The sequence below is a fragment of the Rhinopithecus bieti genome, unplaced genomic scaffold, assembly GCF_001698545.2.
Source record: "Rhinopithecus bieti isolate Rb0 unplaced genomic scaffold, ASM169854v2 scaffold_5026, whole genome shotgun sequence".
NCBI classification, from domain to species: Eukaryota; Metazoa; Chordata; class Mammalia; order Primates; family Cercopithecidae; genus Rhinopithecus; species Rhinopithecus bieti.
In genome coordinates, this window is record NW_016804667.1 from 365,864 (window position 1) to 385,174 (window position 19,311).

Genomic DNA, 19,311 nt, shown 5'->3' on the forward strand with positions numbered 1-19,311 from the left:
CGCCCGCGCCGCCGCCGCTGTCCCGGCGGGAGCCCTCGCCGGGCTCGGGAGTGCGGGGAGCGCGGTGAGCCGAGCAGGGCGCTGGGCGAGGCTGCCGGCGGCGATCAGGGCGCGCGGGTGTCGGGGGGCCAGGTCCAGGGCCGGACGCAGCCAGCCATTCAGGAAGGCAGCGCTGGAGAGCGGGAGGCAGCCGGCGAGGAAGATCACACACTTTGCTCTTTTTGTTGTGCCGGTGGCGCCGGGCTCTAGCTGCCTTCTTCTTTCGGGAGGTGACGGAAGGGGGAAAAATACGGGATAATTCACGCCGGCGACGAATTCACAGCGAAATAGAAAAAATAAAAATCAGAAGAAAATAATTGCCAAAAAAAGGAAAAGGAAAAGCGAGAGAGACATCCAAAGTAGGTCGAATAAATAATCCTCTTCTTTTCCTCTTTCTTGCTCCTTCTTCTGCTTCTTCTGCTATAACACACAGAGCTAGTTAAAAAAACCCTGGAGATCGCCCAAAAATGTTCTTTTTTTAGTATTTTAAATAAGTGCTCTTCAGCCGGGAACCAACACCCTCCCTCCAAAAAAAATCATATATGTATAAAATAACGATAAGAAGAATACGAAGGGGGTGCCTCCTCCTCCTCCTCCTCCTTTTTTTTTTTCTTTAAGTTTAGCCCTCTCTCTTCTGCAGGAATGGAGTAAAAGAGACGAGGAGGGAGAAAAAGGAGAGAAAGAAGGAGAAGAAGGGGAAAACAACTAGTAGAATATGTAAGAAAAGAGAAAGGAGAGAGAAGAGAGGTTCAGAGAAGAGAGGAGAGAGAAGAGAGGAGGGAGAGGGGGGGAGAAAGAGAGGAGAGAGAGAGAGAGACAGAGAGAGAGAGAGAAGAGAGAGAGAGAGAGACCCAAAAATTGAATGCGTTTAAACGGGAGGACTCGCAGAGCAATGTTTCCGAAAGGGGGATCTGCGCGAATGTCTGTATATAGTGAACTTTGACACTACTATTGAAACTGACACGTTTCTATGGAGATCGCTGCCTTATATGGAACTCGTGTCAAGGAGCCAAGAGAAGGGCTGCTGGCAACTGATAATCAAAGGCGACTGACTGGTCAGAGCCCTGAATCGGGGGGAGAGAAAATGGGAGGCTAAGGTTAGCCAAGCCTCCTGCACGCCATTGGTTGGAGAGCCCCTCCCCCCTCCTCCTCTGCTTTCTTTCTTTTTTTCCCCCCTCCCTCTTAGCTACCTACAGACTGGGATGGTGCGGGGAGGAGGAGAGAAAGTGAGGGAGGGGGGTGTGTTTCTGACAAGCGCAATTTACATTGAGATCGCCCTGCGCTGCTATTTACTCTGAGACCTGATTAGTATGGGTCGTCTATGGTCACACACACACACACACACACACACTTACGCACACACCCCAGAGGGGGAAGGGATGACGAGGGGGGAGAACGCCTAGCGATGGGCAAAAGGAGAATTAGAAGGAAATTATTTTGATTTCTTCTGAAAAGTTTTTAAAATTAGATTTTATGAGCGTGAAGAGAGTGTCATTTAAAATGTTTAGAAAAAAATTTAACGGGAATGAAACCCCCACCATTTTAATGATTCGTGAAATATACTGGATTTGGATTGTTTTCTTCTCTCACATATAAGCACAATCCAAGTCTGGATTCTGCTCATTTTATATCCTTGTTATAAACAAGGTAGGATCTCCCTATTTTTTGATCCAAAGTATACCTTGGTTTAAAAGGTTTAATGACGACAAAGCACACTCCTGGAATTTGCAGCTATTGCTACAAATTCGATCGGAATCAAGGGTTCCTATTTATCCCAAAGATGATTTTAAAATAAACTTTCCAATCAATCCAGTTTTCCTTCTTCTTCTTCTTCTTCTTCTTCTTTTTTTTAAATCACCTGGCTGTTCCAAACTCCAACAATGCTTCAATAACTATTAATAAAACAGTAGTAAGTCCCCATATTGTTGCGGGGTGGGGGGAGATTAGTGTGGCCAAATCAGTCCCGGGAAAAGAGCAAACAAACGAGAAGATGCGGGGGGAGGCGGAGAGGGAGAGAGAAAAGGGGGAGGAGGAGGGAGAGAGAGGAGACGAAAGGAGAGAGAGAGGAGAGAGAGAGAGCGCAAGACATTGAGAGAGGAGAGAGGAGAGGGGAGAGAGAGAGAAGAGAGGAGAGAGAATGAGAGGAGAGAAAGAGACACGGGGCAGAGAGGGAGAGGGGGGAGAGGGGAGAGAGGGGAGAGAGAGAGGCGAGAGAGAGGAGGAGAGAAGCACACAGAAGAGAGAGGAACGAGAGGGGAGAGAGGGATGAGACGAGGGGAGAGCGAGGACGCGAGAAAGAGAGACCGCGACCCCGATTCCCGCAAGGCTGATGGTCGCGCGGAGGAGAGAACAGAGACAGGGGAGGAGCGGTCCCGCGGCGGCGCTTGCAGAATCAGCTGGCTCCGGCTGCCACCTAGCGGGGACGGGAGCCGCTCCCGGGGCGGCACACAGCCGTAGTCTCCCCTCCCCGCAGACAGCCTGTGCCTTTTCTCCAAACGAAGACAGCACTTTGAAAATTCTTTCAATGGATTTTTTTTTCCTTGAAAGATCGTACTGGGGGGAAATGATACTTCTATTAGTTACATATTCTCCAATCGCATACTCGCACCCCCCTCGTTTTGAGATCGCTCCCCTAGGCAGGCTCAGGCGGGCGCGGAGCCGCGCGGAGTGACAAAGCCGCCGCTGCCGCCGCCGGGGGTGGGAGCAGCGCTCGCCCGCCCGCCCCTCGATTCGCGAGGGCGTAAAAGTTTGTCTCAGCTCCAGCATTCCTAGCGCCAACATGCCCTCAGGTAAAGGTGGAAGTAAATGGCCACGCTGTATTGACAGAGGTAGGGTTTGTTTTTTAATACTCGTTCTCACTTTAAGTCTCACCAGGGAGGGGTTTGGGAAGCACTGCGTGTTTGGGGGACGTTTTGCGCTTCCCGGTCTCTCCAGCCTACAAGTCGGGAGTCGGCGACCGCTTAGTGACGAGCGATGATTTTAAAGAGCAGAATAAAAGGCTTTCCCGTGTCTGCCCCACAGCCCCTCCAGCTCGAATAATGGAGAACTGTCAATGCACTCCGCGAGCGGTGGCCCATTGTACGCAGCTGATAGCGAGGAGGCGACTGGGGGTGGCAGGGGCTCCTTGCCCTCGCCCCTATGTCCAAATAAACGCGCAAACGCGCTTCCGTCTTCTGGTCAGTTAAAAGGTGAAACGAACACGATTAAAGTAGACCAAAAGCAAAGAAAGAAAAGAAAATCTTTCTACGTACAGATTCTAAATCGTACTCCCCATACAGTCAGAGGCAGGGAGTCGAGGGCAGAGGCAGCAGGCGGAGAGAGGGAGATAGGGCGAGGGAAGGAGAACGCGGAGAGAGACGGAGGGAGTGGGAGACGAGCAACAGCGAGCGCCAGGGCACCGCAGGCACACTGGATGCCAGGTCCGCCGGCCCAGCCGCGCTCGGACCCTGGACCGTGCGTCGTGGGCACCAGAAACGAGACTCGGCCAAATCCTGCCTCACCAGGCAAGTAACGCAATGGTTATCGTTTCTCTTGAACTTGGGGTTGGTAACGGGCAGGGCCGGAAGGCAGTCTTGGCTCGCACGGCCTCCGCAGGCCGAGAGCAGAGTCTAGGCAGCCAGGGCGGGACAAGGAGAACTTTCCGCGGAGCCTGCTCGGGAGTTGCCCTCGCTCGGCCTCTGCCTCGCCTTGGCGCGAAGGCGAGGATCGCGGCCGCCGCGCCTCCTTGGAGGGGAGGATCGTGCCAGGCGAGCAGCAATCCACATTCAAAACAAGCTGCCCCCACCCCCACCCGCTATTCCCTCTCTCCCACGGCGGGAAACGGATGCCTGGGCGGGGGACGGGGACCCGCACGTTTAACACCGGCCGGGCTCTTCCTACTGGTGCCGAGCGCGACCCGCGGTGGAGCCGGCTGCGGAGTCCGGCCCGGCTGGCCCTTGTGCCCGCGCCTTGCCTGGTTGCGACCAGAACCTGGCGAGCTTGCCTGCAGCCGTCCACCTGCGGGCGCCGTTTGTAACGCCATCCCCTAATGTAACGCGATCGATGGCTGCCTGTCTGATGTGGGCGATAGTGTCAGCGGATTAAAAGGGACATCAAGCTGCTCTCCCGAGCAGACAACCTGAGGCGGCGGCGAGAGAGCAGCGGGACTCGCAGCCTAGCAGCAGAGCCAGACTCCCTGCGCTGCTACCAGCCGACTGGGGGCGGGGAGGGGGTCGCCTCCCAGGGGTGGGGACAGAGCGGGTGTGTTGAAAGGAAGAAGCTCAATTAAAACCAACAAGAGCGCTTTCCTCAGTGCCGGGCAGGGGCGTGCGTTTGCGTCAGAGTGCGCGCGGGGGGCGGGAGCAGCCGACGCTAGGGACCGCACCAGGGGGCTGGGGGGCTCGGAAGCGAGGCGGTCTTGCTTAGCTGTGCTGGCCAGGGGTCAGGCCCTGTAGGCGAGGGCCAAGGCGAGACAAGATGACAGCTGAGCCTGCCCGGGAGCAGCGGCGCCCACCCATCCTTACTGTGGGCTCTCAGTGCCCCCACCGAGCTTTCAAACTTGAAAGAGGCCCCTGGGACCCAGCGTGACCCTGGGGGTGGGGAGAAGTTGGGCCCGCGAGGCCTCAGGCGAAGCCGCAGGCTCCTCCGGAAGGAAGGGGGAGGGTGCAGTCCCCTGTCCTAGTCCCAGGGGTGGGAGTGGGAAGCTGTTGGTGGTGATGCCCGGAGCAGCGGAAGCCCGCGGCTTTTCGGAGGAGGGGAGCGGCTCGCACTCCTACGGGGCATCCGTGCCAACTTTCTGTCATAAGAGGGGGCGGGGAGAAACCAAGTCTTTTCGAGGAGGGCGCTGTCCCCCTCTGGAACTCGTCCGGCCTGAGCGGCACTTAGAGCTGTTTCTCCTCGGAAGCCTGTGCTCCCCTGCCGCGGTGGCACACCCACAGGGCGCCCCACTTGTGCTCGTAGCCCTGCCTCCAGCAAAAATGTCTTCCCGAGAGGCACTGAGAGGTCAGCTCAGTTCCTGGGAAGCCCTTTCTATCTTCAAGGCTCTCGTTTGATACTGGTCCCACTTGACACACTTGTCCTGGGCCTAATGCAACCCATACTCAACCAGGAAATAATGATATCTTTTGTTGTGGGGTAGGGTACCTAACAGAAAACTGATCACAGTTTTCGAGAGTACTTAGATCCCCCAATTGGGAAATCCTACGTACTTGTCCAGGCACGCTCAGCTGCAGGAGCAGAAAACGCAGTTGCAGTGCTCACTTTTCTTTCACCCACCCACTCTTCTTCAGATCTCCCTCCCTTCTAGGCCCGGCCCTTCACCTCGGAACCTTAAACTGAGTCTGGACGTGGTTCTTGGACTTAGACCGCTGTGGCTTTTGCCTCGGCATCCTACCTGAGGCCTGCAGCCAGGCCCACCCGGGCTCAGCCCTCTCCAGGGTCTCTAGGTTTGGCGGGTCTGGGAACTCTAAGGGCCTCCCCAGGGCCTGGGCTCCCGGGAGCCTCTCTTCCTTCCTCTGTCTTCCTGTTCCCCACAGACCTGTTCAGTGCACACTAGATCTTTAGTGTAGTTCCCCCAAAAGGCGATGAGAAGGTACCGCTCCGCTTGGGGAAAGGAATTAGGCTGTAAGCCTGTAGTACCCCTTGCGGGCTGCTAGCATCAAGCTCAGCGTTAATCACGTTTTAAAAGACATACCAGACAAAGGTTGATCTCTCCCAGCTCGCCACCCAGTAAATTGTTGTGATCTGGTGAGAGAGGAAGAGAAGCACAGATCGGTTTGGCTGCACATTCAGGGATGACTTGCCTTCCAGGCCCCAGAGTCCGGATCTAAGCGGACTGTCTAGCCTATTAAGGTACTCCCTCCCTCCATATCTTTCTTACCACGAGGCTGAACCGTTCTTCGCTAATTCTATAGGTTTTTTTGGTATTGATATCTTGGTCTCCCGAAAGTCATTCATTTTGGCTTTTTGGTAAGTCACACTGAACAAAAGTGACCTTGTAAAAACATTTCCCAAATGTAGTTCAAGAGCCATGGGACCCTACAAATGATCAGATATGTGTAGGAAATTCTCTTTTTTACCTCTTCCCTACCTCAAAATCGTTAAAAATGGTATTATTCTGTTTAGCAAGACCACAGAACAGAACTAAGCCCGTTTTATCGAGCCCATCTGGAGAGATGAACACGCCTGCAATCATTGAGAAAAAGGTCAGTGCCTCTGATCTTGCTGCAGACCTTTCCCAAAGAGCTTATTTGAAAGGTGCCGAATCAATTAGTCTCCCCTGGCATGAGATTAAAGCCAGGAAGGACATAGTTGAAGATGTATTTAAAATGGTCTCGCACAGATCTTTTGGAAGAAAGGGTGGAGAGAGGTGCAGGAATGCCCATCTAATGTTTTGTGATTACTAAAACACAAAACCAAAACAAACAAACTAAACCCCAGCCTATCTCAGAAATCTTTACCCCCAAGACCGAACCCAGCCTATATTGTGGCTGCCCAGTTGTAAAAAGTTCTGCCTTTATCAACAAAAAACCAAGTGGACAGGCCAAGTTAGGAGTCAGGCTTCTGCTGGACTGCCTCCCCTTAGCGTGTACATGTAGTCAAATCGTGAACCCAACAGACTCCAGTGTTTACTATCGCTCTGGTAGCCCAGGCATTTCTTCTTTGTCACCTTTGGGTTGAAATGCTCAGAGTTAAGTGCTATACCTTAGTTTAGTTTTCTATCTCAAACCGGTCATTTAAAGCACATGTTTTGAAAAAGAGAGATAAGGGAAGCACTTCCCCTTTTGGCCTAGGCCCCCAGTTAGAGGGCCCAGGAGAGCAAGCACTGACCTTTGGATGCAAATCAAGCCTTTTTAGAGGAGGAAAATGACAATCATTCTCAGCACACCAGTGAAACCAGAGCCAAATATTTACTTTTTATAAAAATCAAGTCTTAGTTATCGAAATGCATTTATGCACAAAGAAGGAAAGGAAATAATTGGAGACTTTTATGTTACAAAATGTATTTGTTTTAAATACCCAGCTTGAGTGAAGAATAAAACTGCAGGGCTATTCTTCCCTATGGGTTAGGTCTGGATGAACGTTGAAGTTTTGAAATGAGTTTGAAGGCTGTTGGAGTACCCTGACAATAAAATCAACTGCTCTATATAATAATTTCCCTTAATAGTTACCTGTCAGAGCACCTATTTCTTTTACTACAGGATTAGCCCATCAGAAGTAGATCTGAGTTGGATATTTCACTGACTAAAGACTGCTGTAATATGTTTAAGTCTTTAATGTCACTTTCTTTACTGCCTATGAGATAAACTAGTGGAAAAGTATTGGCTCAAAAAGCCAGTAGATCTGCTGGTGTTACCAGTCATGCTGCAATGGTATATACCTATCAGAAGGTTGATCTAAATAATAAACCTAACATTTCCTTCTAAACTGTCAGTGGAAAGATATGTTTATTACAATGTCCTCCATCATTGAGGAGAGAGGGGTTTAGATAAAGTTTAAATGAAAAAAAAAAAAACAACAAAAGAAACCCCACAAGCATAGTACACCACTGATATAAGCAATAGAAGAGTAAACAATTATGCTATGTATATTTTATTTACCCATTTCAAAGGTGGAACATAAACCTAGGCCATCTTTGGGGGGAGTTAATAAAGTATTCCAAATGCATGATCCAACAAAACTCGGGGATCATTCTATGTTTTATTGTTACCCCCCTGCATAAAATCTTCTGAAGCTGAAAAGAGAAAGGAAAGGGCTTTTGTGTTAGTTGATCCTTGGCTATTCTAGGGCTCAGGTTGGTGTGAAAGGGACGAGGAGGTCACTTGAAATCTCCTTTTATCTACTCTTATTTTCTCTCTGGATCAGCAACTTTGAATAGACATCATCTAATCGCTCTTAATGGAAAGAAACTATGGGAGCAACAAAAATGCCTTTACTCCAGGAGTGAATACATGCATGCGGACAGCTAGCTGAGCTTTCATAGAACTGAATCTCTGCACACATGTACTTAAAGATTTTTCAGTTCATGGATATATACATAAATATTTCCCATACATGGGATTAGGTGATTAGGTGGGTTATTTTGCCCTTACGCATAAGTATGCACACATGTCTACCTTAGAATTCTCTAACAAGCAAGTCTAGGTGATACTTTCAGCTGACTCTTCATTCAGCTTTTTCATGCACTCACTCTCTGGGCATATTTAAGTACTGAAAAAAAAATAATTAAGAACACAATGGACAGCTTTTTCCAGAAGTCATCTTACTTCCTTTCTGTTTTCAACTGGAAGTCACAGTGACAGGTAGATTTCTCTTTGGGGGAGGAGATTGTGTGACAGGTGGGAGATAATGGGGCAAGACAAGACCTTTACTTTCAATTTCTCCCCACAATATTTTTCTTTTTGTTTGGAGTTAAATTGGTTAAAATACAATACATAGTGGAAAATAAGAGCCTGACATTAGGCAGTTTAAAAGTTTTACATGCTGTAGACACATGTCTCCAAATTCTTGAAGCTGAGGAATTAATCACAATTTTTTGAAATAGGAATTAGTAAGTCTCATATGCTGGTTAAAATGTCCAAGTTGTCTTCCTTAGGCATTGTTATAGTATTTACTTCAAAAAGAAAAACATCTCCCAGGACATTTAATATGAATGATAATCCAGAAAAGGACATTGGATTTCTAGGACTGAAAGCACTGGGCTTTACCTCCTAAGAGGTGGACGCTTCCCCTACCCCATGTTCTTCTAAGTAAAATTCTCATTGCTCCCAGAGCTTGGGACACTTTAATGTAAAATTCCATCAGGGGAATACACGGTTACCAGGGCTACAAGTTCCCATCTCAACCTGCCAACCTCTCTTCCTCTGGCTCCAGATCGCAGAGACCCTGGGCTGTCAGGGCTGGACTTGGGGGACACCCCCCCCAGGCTGCAGGCGATTGCAGTTCTAAAGTTTGAAGCTGGGTGGGGGAGGATTAATCCCTCTTTAACTCCTCTCCTTCCCACCCTCAATTCTGAACCCCAACGGATACGTTTCCCCGGGTTTCCTAGTGAATAGGAGCATAGGAGCCGCCCTGTCCAATAAAGATTAAATTAAGTAGAAGAATCCCAGCCGCTGGATATTTGGAAGCTCCGGTGGGGCGTCAAACCGACGTTTAACACATTTTTTCCACTCACTGTGCACAAATCCTGGACCTGTTGGGCTTAACTTTTAGAAAGAAAGGAAGAAAAAATATAAGAAAGGAAGGGTAAAAAATCAAAGAAAGTCACAGAGAAACCCCGCTTTCAAGGGGGAAGTGGTTTTAAACTCAGAGAGGCTGAGGCAGAGGTTGGGCTTCCTGACCTTTCCTGTCTTTTTTTTTCCGAGAATCACTCCCAGAGTTGGAGCCTGTCCCCCACTCCCTCAGGGCTCAGAACTTTTCTGTTTTGGTGGTCTGACTCTATGTTTATTCCTTAGGGATGGTGTGGTGGCCCAGGGTCATGACTGGATGTGTGGGCAAGGGGCGAACTGAGAACACAGTGGCTTTCTCTGTGGTGACAATTTCTATTTTTTTTAAATAAAGGTTTTGGTAGCATGAACTGAGCAGTTTTCTCCGGTTACTGTCTAGCAGAATAAACAATGGTTTTCTCTGTAGGCTTTCAGCCACTGGACAACTAACCTTGAAGCTGAGGCCCAGTCGGGTGCCTCCTCCCCCGCGGTCCATCCCGGCCCCCAAATATTGGCTGCTCACTCCCACCTGCTCTTCTAGCCCCTGGGCGCAGTCCAGAGGGGCAAAAGGCAAGTCCCTTCATGGCAAAGGCTTGTCCATGCAAACACAACATTGAATAAATTAACCTCAAACCAGCTAGTTGGGGTGTAGTAGTTTAGCAGGACTAATTGCAGACAATGGAGCTGAAATGACTTTTCCAATTAGCTGCTGGTTGGAGTTTAGTTGGAGGAACTGTCAGCTCCAACGATGGGTAATTGCTTTATTGCTCACAAAACTATCATCTATTTAGAACATATGTGCTAATTACTCTGGATGGGCGTCGAAAAGGAGACCATAAATCTAATAGCACTTAAAAAAGTCTATGGTGCTTTTAAGCCGCCCCAGCCCCTTGCACATTCTCTCCTGCCCAGGTTGGCGTGATAGATGGCTGTCTTTCAGGAAGGGAAGGTTTGGACAGGAGGCGATGAGGGGGTGCTCTGGTCAAATCACGTGGAGAGAGACCATCCCGTGCGTGCTGTGCTGAGGCGATAAATCACTGTCATCAAAACAGGTCCCCTCTTTAGTCGCGCACTTTTCATTTTCTCAAAAGATTACTTTAGAAATCTTTTAATTGGATTATGCTGGGAAATTAATCTCCTTTAGCTTTGGCTAAATTTATTGTGGCCACTGACTGAAGGAAAACCCTGTCACTGCAGTGAGGGCCATCTCCCCTTGTTCGTTTTTCCGCCGTCTTCCAGGATCTCCCAGTTGCGTGTGACAGTCGTGCCCCAAGTCCTCGGGAGTGACTGGAGTGAGAAAGGGTGGAAAGACACATCTGGGCAAAGGCCGTGGAAGTCCCCAGTGAATCCCCTTTGTCCTAAATGCTACGTTTCTGTCCCGGATTCCCTAATTCCATATCCTGCATCCCCACACGACCTTGCCTTTACCAACAAGGGGTTCTGGAAGCCTGCTGCCGGGAAGGAGTCTGGAGTGGCAGTAAGAGAAAGTGGGGTGTGTCGGGGGAGCACTGCCAGCCAAACTCACTAGTTTGCCCTCTCCCCCGCACTCCCTTTCTGGGCCTTCGGCAGGGAGCTGCGGTCTTGCGAAGACTACTTCTCTGCGCAAAAACGCACAGCTCGTTCTTCGTGTTCTTCCTGGCACAACTCCGGAGACACTTCCCCTTGAAGTTCATGGCGCTTGAGGCCACGGGTCTAGGGCCCTTCTCACTCCTTCTGGCTCCTCTGGCACCCGCTCATTGTCGGGCGGCGACCTCCCTTCCAGCCTCGCCGCCCTGCGCGGTCAGCCTAGTCCAGCGCGACTCCGGCAGTCGCGGGAAGCGGAGAATCCGGCCCCGCCGGCCGCGCCTCTCAGCGGGAGATAACAACATCTGCCTGAAACGGGATACCTACTTTTGCAGCTCATTTGAGCTCTTAATAGCAGCCCTCTGAGGTGTGGTTAATTGATGGGGATAAAGGCGTAATGACTTAACGGGGAGACGCCAATGATCCTTTAATATACTTTTAAAAGAACAACCCCCCCCCCAAACACCAGCCTGTCTTTGCTCGGTGGGGGGAAAAGGCAGGGATCTGGAGGCTGGAATAAGGATCTGGCGCTGGTGGTGACTGTACCTGGAAACGTCAGTGTGGTGTGAGCCCTGGCTCGCAGGGCTGGGGCACCAGAAAGCGGCCAAGGCGCCCAGCTCGGGCTGACAGCGCGTTGTTGCGTGGCTGCGGGGAGCGAGGAGGGACTGGGAGCCAGCTGAGAGAGCACCAACTGACAGGTGACCCGGCCTATAGGCGGGGAGGAGCACGGAGCCGGGGTCATGTCGCTTCTCCCTGGGCTCTGCCCCTCTGTGAGCCCTTCCCCTACGTGGGGCTGAATACCCACAAGCCGGGTGCCTCTGTCTGCCCGCCCTCCTTGACTACAGAGACCCCGTATCCAGTATGAGCGACATCGTCAAGTGGCCAGCGGGAACATGGGGGTTCCGCTGTCTGGATAACCTCAGACCCCAGCGCCAGGACAGAGGCACGCGCCCGTGTGTGTGTGCACGTGCGCGTGCGCGCAAACCGCCCCGAAACGCACAGCTGGAGCACAGCAGCCCTGAGCACGTGGCCATATTTAGACCAAGTCTGTCCAGAACCCCAGTGCCAGGCATATTGGGATTTACCTGCGCGGCAGCTGGGTCCCGCCGCCGGGTCAGAGGAGTCCCCGCGCACTATCCCATCCAGACCTCCGCTTACCGTTTTCTCCTCCGTACCTTCCTTTTCGTTTGCCTGATTTCCCTTTGCTCAGTCAGTTCTAGCTGAGTCTCTAGAGGGTCAAATAAGTGTTTTACTCTTCGCAGGTACCGAACGTAGGTTCAAACAAACACTAAAATGGGGGAAAAAAAAATCAGATTGCCTTTTCTGTTTGCAAAGGGGAACCCCCTCTAGATGTGGGCTGTGGTGTCCCTAGCAGGTTTTGCAAATCTCTTGTTTTACCTTTGGAAAAAGATAACCTTGATGCTTCAGGTTTGAGCTTCCTCTGGAAGCAAAAAGAGAAACGATTCCAATCACCGTCTGTATTTTATTGCATTGAGAGATAGCAGGTGTTTAGGCTGCAGCTATTGTCTGCCTTCCTCCCTGAGCTCACATAACAAGGATGAAAGAGTCTAAGGAACTTAGTTTCCCCAAACGCTCTTGCATAGGAGGGCGGGGAAAATTCGGAATCAAGGATTCGAAGAAATGCAATTGAGTCCCAACTCGCAAAGTGTCAGTCTCCGTGTGGTTCCGTCCTTCCGCCGTCACTGTCTAATCTCATCTAGTGTCGTGCTTCTGCCTCCTGTAGATCTCTAGGAAGTCAGAATTCTCTGTCGCTTGGCCGTCGAGCTCCCGACCCCTCCGGATCCCTAGCTGAGAAGGACTGCGAGTTGGGCTCCAAGGTCGTGGTCTGGTCCTCAGGGACAAGGTCCAGACTCTTTCCTTGGCCAGCAACCCCTGCTGGGAAGGTCTCGCCCCGATTGGAATCGTGACCTGGCTCTAGGTCCCCCTCTGGGAGTGCCCGAGGCTTTCCAGAAGGCCCTATGCCTTCGGGCCGCCAGAGTCCTAAGGTGCCTGTGGCGGCCCCCTCGTCCGCCTGAGCCCTGAGATCCTCTCGGCCATCGGTGCTGCAGGGCCCCAGGGCGGCAGGGAACACCTGCCTCAAGTCCAGGCCCGGTCCCACCGCAGTCCAGGACCCTAATTCTCGAGTGTCTCTTCACGACCCTAACCCCTCAAGGGCGCTCCCTTGCGAACGAATTTTTCACTCTGCGGACTAGGATCCCTTGTAGTGACCCCTCCCACCCCGTTCCCCAGGCCTGGCGAACTCCAACCCTAAGAGCGGCTCAGCCGGGAGCGGCTCCCGGAAGCTAGGCCCATATCCGGCCGCGAAGCCTCCCGCGCCGGGTTGGCTGCCCGGCGCTCGACGCAAGTGCGGTGCCCGGCGCGGCGGAGGGACCCGGGCCGTGTTATCTGCGCACTGAGACGTCGGCGGAAGGGTAGAGACCGTGCTGTCGCCCGCGGAGAAGGCCACCACTTCTCCAGCAGGCCGGAGGGACAAAGCCCCTGGCCTGTGCCTGGGGCATTCAAGAAGGAAGCCAGGCCTGACCGGGGGGTGGCGCACGCTTCCCGAACCCCAGGCCCAACGCCCCGGTTCCGCGCGGGCAGTTGGCGCCCCCTCGGGTCGCCGCCCCCTCGGGTCGGCGCAGCAAGCCTCTTAGGAATGGGCCCCAGGGAGTGTGACCGGGTCCCTGACAATCTTTTAAAGTTCAGAGATCCACCGTCGAACGAAGCCGCTTTTTGCAACTTCCCCATTTCGCCTCTTTCCGTAACCCCCTCTGGCTACAGCGCTGAGTCTTGCCATCCTCCTGGAGTGCCTAACGATTTGCCCTGCCTTGGACAGCCAGTCCTCTTCAGGTGGTGGGCTGCTGGTAGGGGTAGAAAGCAAGGCCTGGGGCACCGTTGGGGACCCTCACACTTGATTTTCTATTTTAAGGAGCAACTGGGTTTCACGAAGTTGGAGGGTCAGTGGGAGTTTTGTGGCCCTTGGCACTTTTTAAAACACCCATCTGCAAGGCGGGAACAGCGGAGAAAGTGCTATGTAGTTCATAAAAAATATTGGCAGACTGTATCTTACGAGTTTTTCCAGAGATTGTTTGGTAATCTCTCAATTTAGAGCGTTGATATGTCCGGCGCCATCAGGCCGCTGAATGGGATCTTCCTTCCGACAGGGACTGAGAAACGGAAATACCACCCTCCAGCCAGTCTGTTGGGAGGACTGCTTGCAGGGGACTCGAGCCCCAGATGTTGCACTAGAGGCGCTGCAAGTGTGAGCAGGTAATGTGGAGAAGAGTGACATTGTTAACAGAAAGCATCTAATTAAAAATGACTTCATTTGATTGGAAGAATGAAAAAACCTTTTTAAATAAATCCAGATTCACTGGCCTAAGCTCAGTCAATTTATGAATGTGGAGCCCAACTGGGTTCTGCTTTCTTTCAAAGATGTCATCTTAGAGGTAATAGCATAGGTGAAGTCATTTGGTTACACTGTGGAAACTTTTATAGTGCCTTCCTTGGGAATTTAATTCAGTGGTTCTTCATTTTATTAGGAACAGACTGACTCCATCAACTGTGCTCTCTCCATGTTTAGAGGCAGGACTGCTTGAAGCAATTAGGTTCACCAATTAGCATAGTTTTACTGACCTCTGCAGCAGCACCACCAGCGCGCCATTTCTTCAAAGTCAGGGAAACGCTGAAGCACAGCATGCTTCCCAGGTGTCCAGGTTGGGGAGATAAGCCCAGGAGCAGGGTTGTGCAGCAGTGCAAAAGCTTTCTAATAGTCCCCAAGTGTTTGTTTCAGCAACTTTTGTGGATTTTTTTAACCCCCTTTCTGATTCTGGATCTTGTAATACCTCCTTACTTTGACATAGCCCTTCAAGCCTCTCTTGTCCGAATTGCTTTTAAGAAAGTTGATTTTCTATTTTCTCCCTTCTCTTCTGTCTTCCTGTGTACTAATGATGCTGTAGGAAATTTTAGGGTCCAGAGAGGAAATCATTGACAGGCTCGTTGAAACCTTGTTAGGTGACAAGGTAAGGGTTGAGTGTGTGGGTGTGTGTGTACCTCAAACCTATGAGGAGAGGCCAGAGTGGATACCGGGAGACAGTCATTGCTTTTCCTACTTTTTAAGGTGTACCTACAAAGCTGTCCTGCAACCTTTTCACCATAAGCTCAATCAGCTGGTACATCTTTAATCAAAGAAAATGTTTGGAGCCCAAAGGAGTCTAGAAAAGAAGGGTTTTGCTCTTGTCACTGTCAAGAGTAGTAAGGAATTAAATTTATTTACATGGCTGTTGTTCCTCTCTTGTTCTCCCCTAAAATAAACATTTCTCTGTAAGATTTCACTAGATTAAATTGCTGACAGTTCATCAGTAGCAGCAGCAATGTAATTCTTCTAACCTTATTAAATCAATAAATACTAGATCCAAGCATTGAATTAAAAATGCATCAGCATGGCCAGGAATTGCGATCATACGACCACGGACCTCAGAATCGAACGTGCCACTCAAAAATTGACTAGTTAGCATTTTTTAAATCTTCTTTTTCTGTTTTGAATCTGTGACTAGGTATTCTGGAGTTTTAACATTTCAGGGACTGTTGTGTCAAGTTTTCTTTGGTTTATAATCTTGAAAATTCTTTTCTTTTACTAACTTCTCACATTTAACCATGAATATGATGCATGCATTTACAGTAGTAATGCACTGTGACTTTGAAGTTCTTGCCATTAGTTTTCATCACGGATATATACTTCTACTTAGAATACATTACTCTAGTAAGACATAGTTAGGTAAGGTGCATAACTTTCTACAAAAGCACAAATAAATTTAAATATATAGGCTTTTGTATAAGTATAAATAAATATACTCAGTTTGAATATACTGCTGTACATTTATTATAAGTTTATTTGTAAAAGAAAACCACATTTATCTTCCAACACTGTCAACTACATTATGAACAAAATAATTACTTATCATTTTTAAAATAAGTCATTTATTTATAATCTGACTTGCTTGCTGGAATTTACACAAGAGCTTGAATTAAAAATTTTAAGTCTTTAAACTTAACACAGCATTAGGAAGTAACATGTATCTTAAATGGTTACATTTTATGTGTGAAGAAGTACCTCAAATATGGTTTACCAGGAATTCGGTAAGTTGTAGATTAGTAGGTAAATTTACACTTAGTTTCTGGTGAAAACAAGGACCGTGTATAACACTTTGTAGTTGGATGGACAAAGTAATATTTATTTTACCCATATATTTGACCATACTGATTAACGATGCTAATTATTTAAAAACATTCATCTCCTATTGATGTCAGCCAGCATAGATGGTACGGAATTCTGAAGATACAGTCATTGGCCCTTGGGTTCACCACACTGTGGAAGAAAAATCTTTATTTGACGAAATAGGCAATCAACTGAAATCTATCCTCTTTAAATAAACTGATTCCTCAGTATTTTCCCAGTGTTGGTGTAAGTTGTTGCCTGTGATATCCCCCAGGGCTCTTTTCCTCTGCTCTCTGATTTGGTATATAAAAGCAGCTCTGAATGATGGATTACTGTGTCATTGCAGCCTGCAAAGGATTAATTTGTTTCATTGATTTCTCTTTAGGCAGATTGCCAGAATTTGCTGCTTCCCACCTTTGCTCAAGACTTCTAGAAGTAATAGACAGTAATAGCGTAAGACAAATCAGCTTCTTCTTGTAAAAATAAAATCAGGAAACTAAGAGTCTTAGGAAAGCTATGGCAAACTTTTTTACTGGCATACGGAAACAGCAATTAATAGGCTACTTCATTTGCTTTAGAAATATTTTTAATTGAAAGTTTCCTTGAATTCGCAACATACTACATGTTAGTAGATCTTAAGGAAGCATTTGTAATGTTTGTTCCATAAAAATTTTCCCTAATTTGTAAGAGTTCTGTTTAACTCAGAAAAAAAAAAAAAGGTGTTGTCTATGTGATTGACAAATACTTCTTTTTCTGTGCCAGATTTCAGAATCAAGTAACATAACATGTCAACATAACTTTAAGTCAATTTACCTGTAAATATTTATAGGACTCTTTTGCCCAAAGAATTTTAGAAACTTTGGACTGAGAATATCAGATCACAGAAATAGAACTGTTTAAAGAAAAAATAACTTTTTCTGACAAAAGTAGTAGTACATGCCCATAAGACAGAATTTATAAAAATTAGAAATGCCATTTTGTATGTCTTCTCTAAACTTTATTCCTCTAAGCATTTAATGTAATACGATTAAAATTATTAGTCGTTTATATTGACTCTATAATGTTTTAATTGTTTAAATTAATTACTTTAATTGTTGCTTTATTAGACAACTCAGATTTTTAATGTTCCATTAGTATAAAGTAAGTTGTAATGAATAGCATTTTAAATAAATCTTTAGCCATCCCTAAGGTTATTTCCTTACAATATGTTATTAAAAGAGAAATTACTTAGACTGAGAATATAGACTGTTTTTTAAGGTTCTTGATATTGATTGCCCAGTTGTTTTCCAGAAAGGTTCTACCCATTTATACTGGTACTTAAAAAACATTCCTCTGTAGTGGCAGCATTCTAATTCATGTTACATGAGCAAAGAAAACAGAACAACACTCTTTTCCTTGTGTTCTAAAAGCAGTGGTAACGTTTTGCATATATTTAATCTGTCAGAAGTATTTTCCCAACTGCAGATGTGAAATAGGCTGCTTATACAAATCTATTTGTTTCTCTTCTGTAGTGCTGAAAATTATATTGATTCAGTGATCTCAAGTTATACTTTTTATGCAATTAGTTGTGTAGTAAAAACTAATATTGTCATGTGCTAATGCCTTTTTTCCTCTATTGTGCTATGGTAGTAGTCTATGCAATATCAGCAAGTTTATCCTTTTCCTTTGCTTTGCTGAAAGCAAAAAGGAACATCTGTTTCCGTTATATATCTGCATCATAATGATAACAATTAAATAGCTATTATGGTAGTATACAGTAAATATATTTTGCTGAATGACCTGTACTTTCTTGTTGGAAAATTTCAGATATTTTGGAGGCATGGTTCTATGTAGATATTTAGATAGACCTTTGCTTACTTTAGGTAAATTTTTGCAGTTCTTATTTGTTTCAATAAAAACAGCTAGCCAATCTGACGATGAAACACTAGGCTACTAGATGTGACTCTTGAGTATGTTTAAAGTACAAATTGTTAAGTATGTCTCTCAATATACTTAAATGGGTTTATCATGCTATTAGTAATAAAATTTATTTTGTGTTTTGTGCTATTTGTGTAGTACTTTTTTATTTTCCTAAGTTAGAGTAGAAACAGTTGTATATGTATTTTTAGCACAGTACACGTTTTTTTCTTATATTGGGGGACATAGTGATATTTACCTTTTAAACTCAGCAGAACATTTGAAACCATACACAACTATTTTCATTGACCTTTAAAGTTCCAGAGAAGTGTTTTCATTTATTTTAGCTTTTGATTAAAGATGTTTTGGTGGTTACATAAAAAAAGATTAGAAAGTATTTCATACAAAATGCTATATGAAGAAAAATAAGCATCCATGTACACCAAACCCAGTTCGAGAAATAAAATATTACCAGTACAATTGAAGCCTTCCAGAATCTATTTCTTTATGGCTTCTTGAAGAGATAATTACCCTAAATTTGGCAGTTATCCTTTTTGCTACTTAGTTACTTCTTTTACATGTTCTAAAATTTGACATAAATAACTTGTCTTTTAAATAAGTAATTTTAAAATGTTGGAGCTGTGACTGTTGTTAGAACTGTTTTAATCTAATCACCTATGGCTGGGGATGTTTCTCTGTTTCCGTGTCCTCACCTGTGAAGTTGGGGGTAGGTCTCTATGGTCTCTGCTCTCTTTCTCGGTGTAATTAAAACATTTTTTTCAGTGCTGCTTGTGTTCCATATGAAACAAAATGAAACAAAAGACAGAGGCCAAGAAAGGCTAAGTAACTTGCCTAAGACTGTGTAGTAAGTCACAGGTGGGGAATAAAACTCAGTTTTCCTGACTTCCATTCAGGTAGTCTTTTCCTCACTCCGCATTGCCTGTCATTTTTTTCTGATTATTCTTAAGGAGTGGGGAGAGAGAATAGAGAAACAGAGATTTTTTTTCCTCAGACTATCTTTTCTGTAGGGAAAAACCACTGAAGCCCTATCAGCCTGGAAGCTACTTATAGGGTTAGCATACTGTGTGTCCTGCAGAGCTTGTGAATCTCTTCTGTATTTTCTGGACTTTCCTGGAAAGTCATTTAGATACAATGTAATAAATATAATAAAGTAGTTTAGATATAATGAGGTTTTCACTAGGCTTCTTACTCTACAGTTAATTTTTTGATAATACCGGGAAAATAAGATGGGCATAAACAAAAGTGTCTTTTTACATGTATATGTCTCTAAAATTCAATGTTTTAGCAAGCAGATCTTTAATAAATTACTTTTCCTTTTTTATGTAGTTTATACTGTGTTCAAATGATAAATCACCTTCTATTGGAAAATGGGTTTGTTTCTTGGTTCTATTT

The 19,311-nt window shown here is 46.8% G+C and overlaps 1 protein-coding gene across 18 annotated transcripts in view; it reads left to right on the forward strand.

The window, feature by feature from the left end:
* Positions 1 to 2,587: 2,587 nt before the first annotated feature.
* Positions 2,588 to 19,311, forward strand: part of LOC108528181 (uncharacterized) — a 172,121-nt gene continuing 155,397 nt past the window's right edge. For 4 of the 18 annotated variants that reach the window (XR_001885058.1, XR_001885048.1, XR_001885049.1 and 1 more), the window contains exons 1-2: positions 13,377 to 13,634; positions 13,949 to 14,054. Coding sequence is in view for 2 of the 18 variants with exons in the window: in XM_017869863.1 (XP_017725352.1) it covers positions 3,092 to 3,542 (451 nt within the window). In the remaining 16 variants the exon portion in view is untranslated. The other 14 variants (XR_001885056.1, XR_001885051.1, XR_001885062.1 and 11 more) reach the window with 11 other exon arrangements.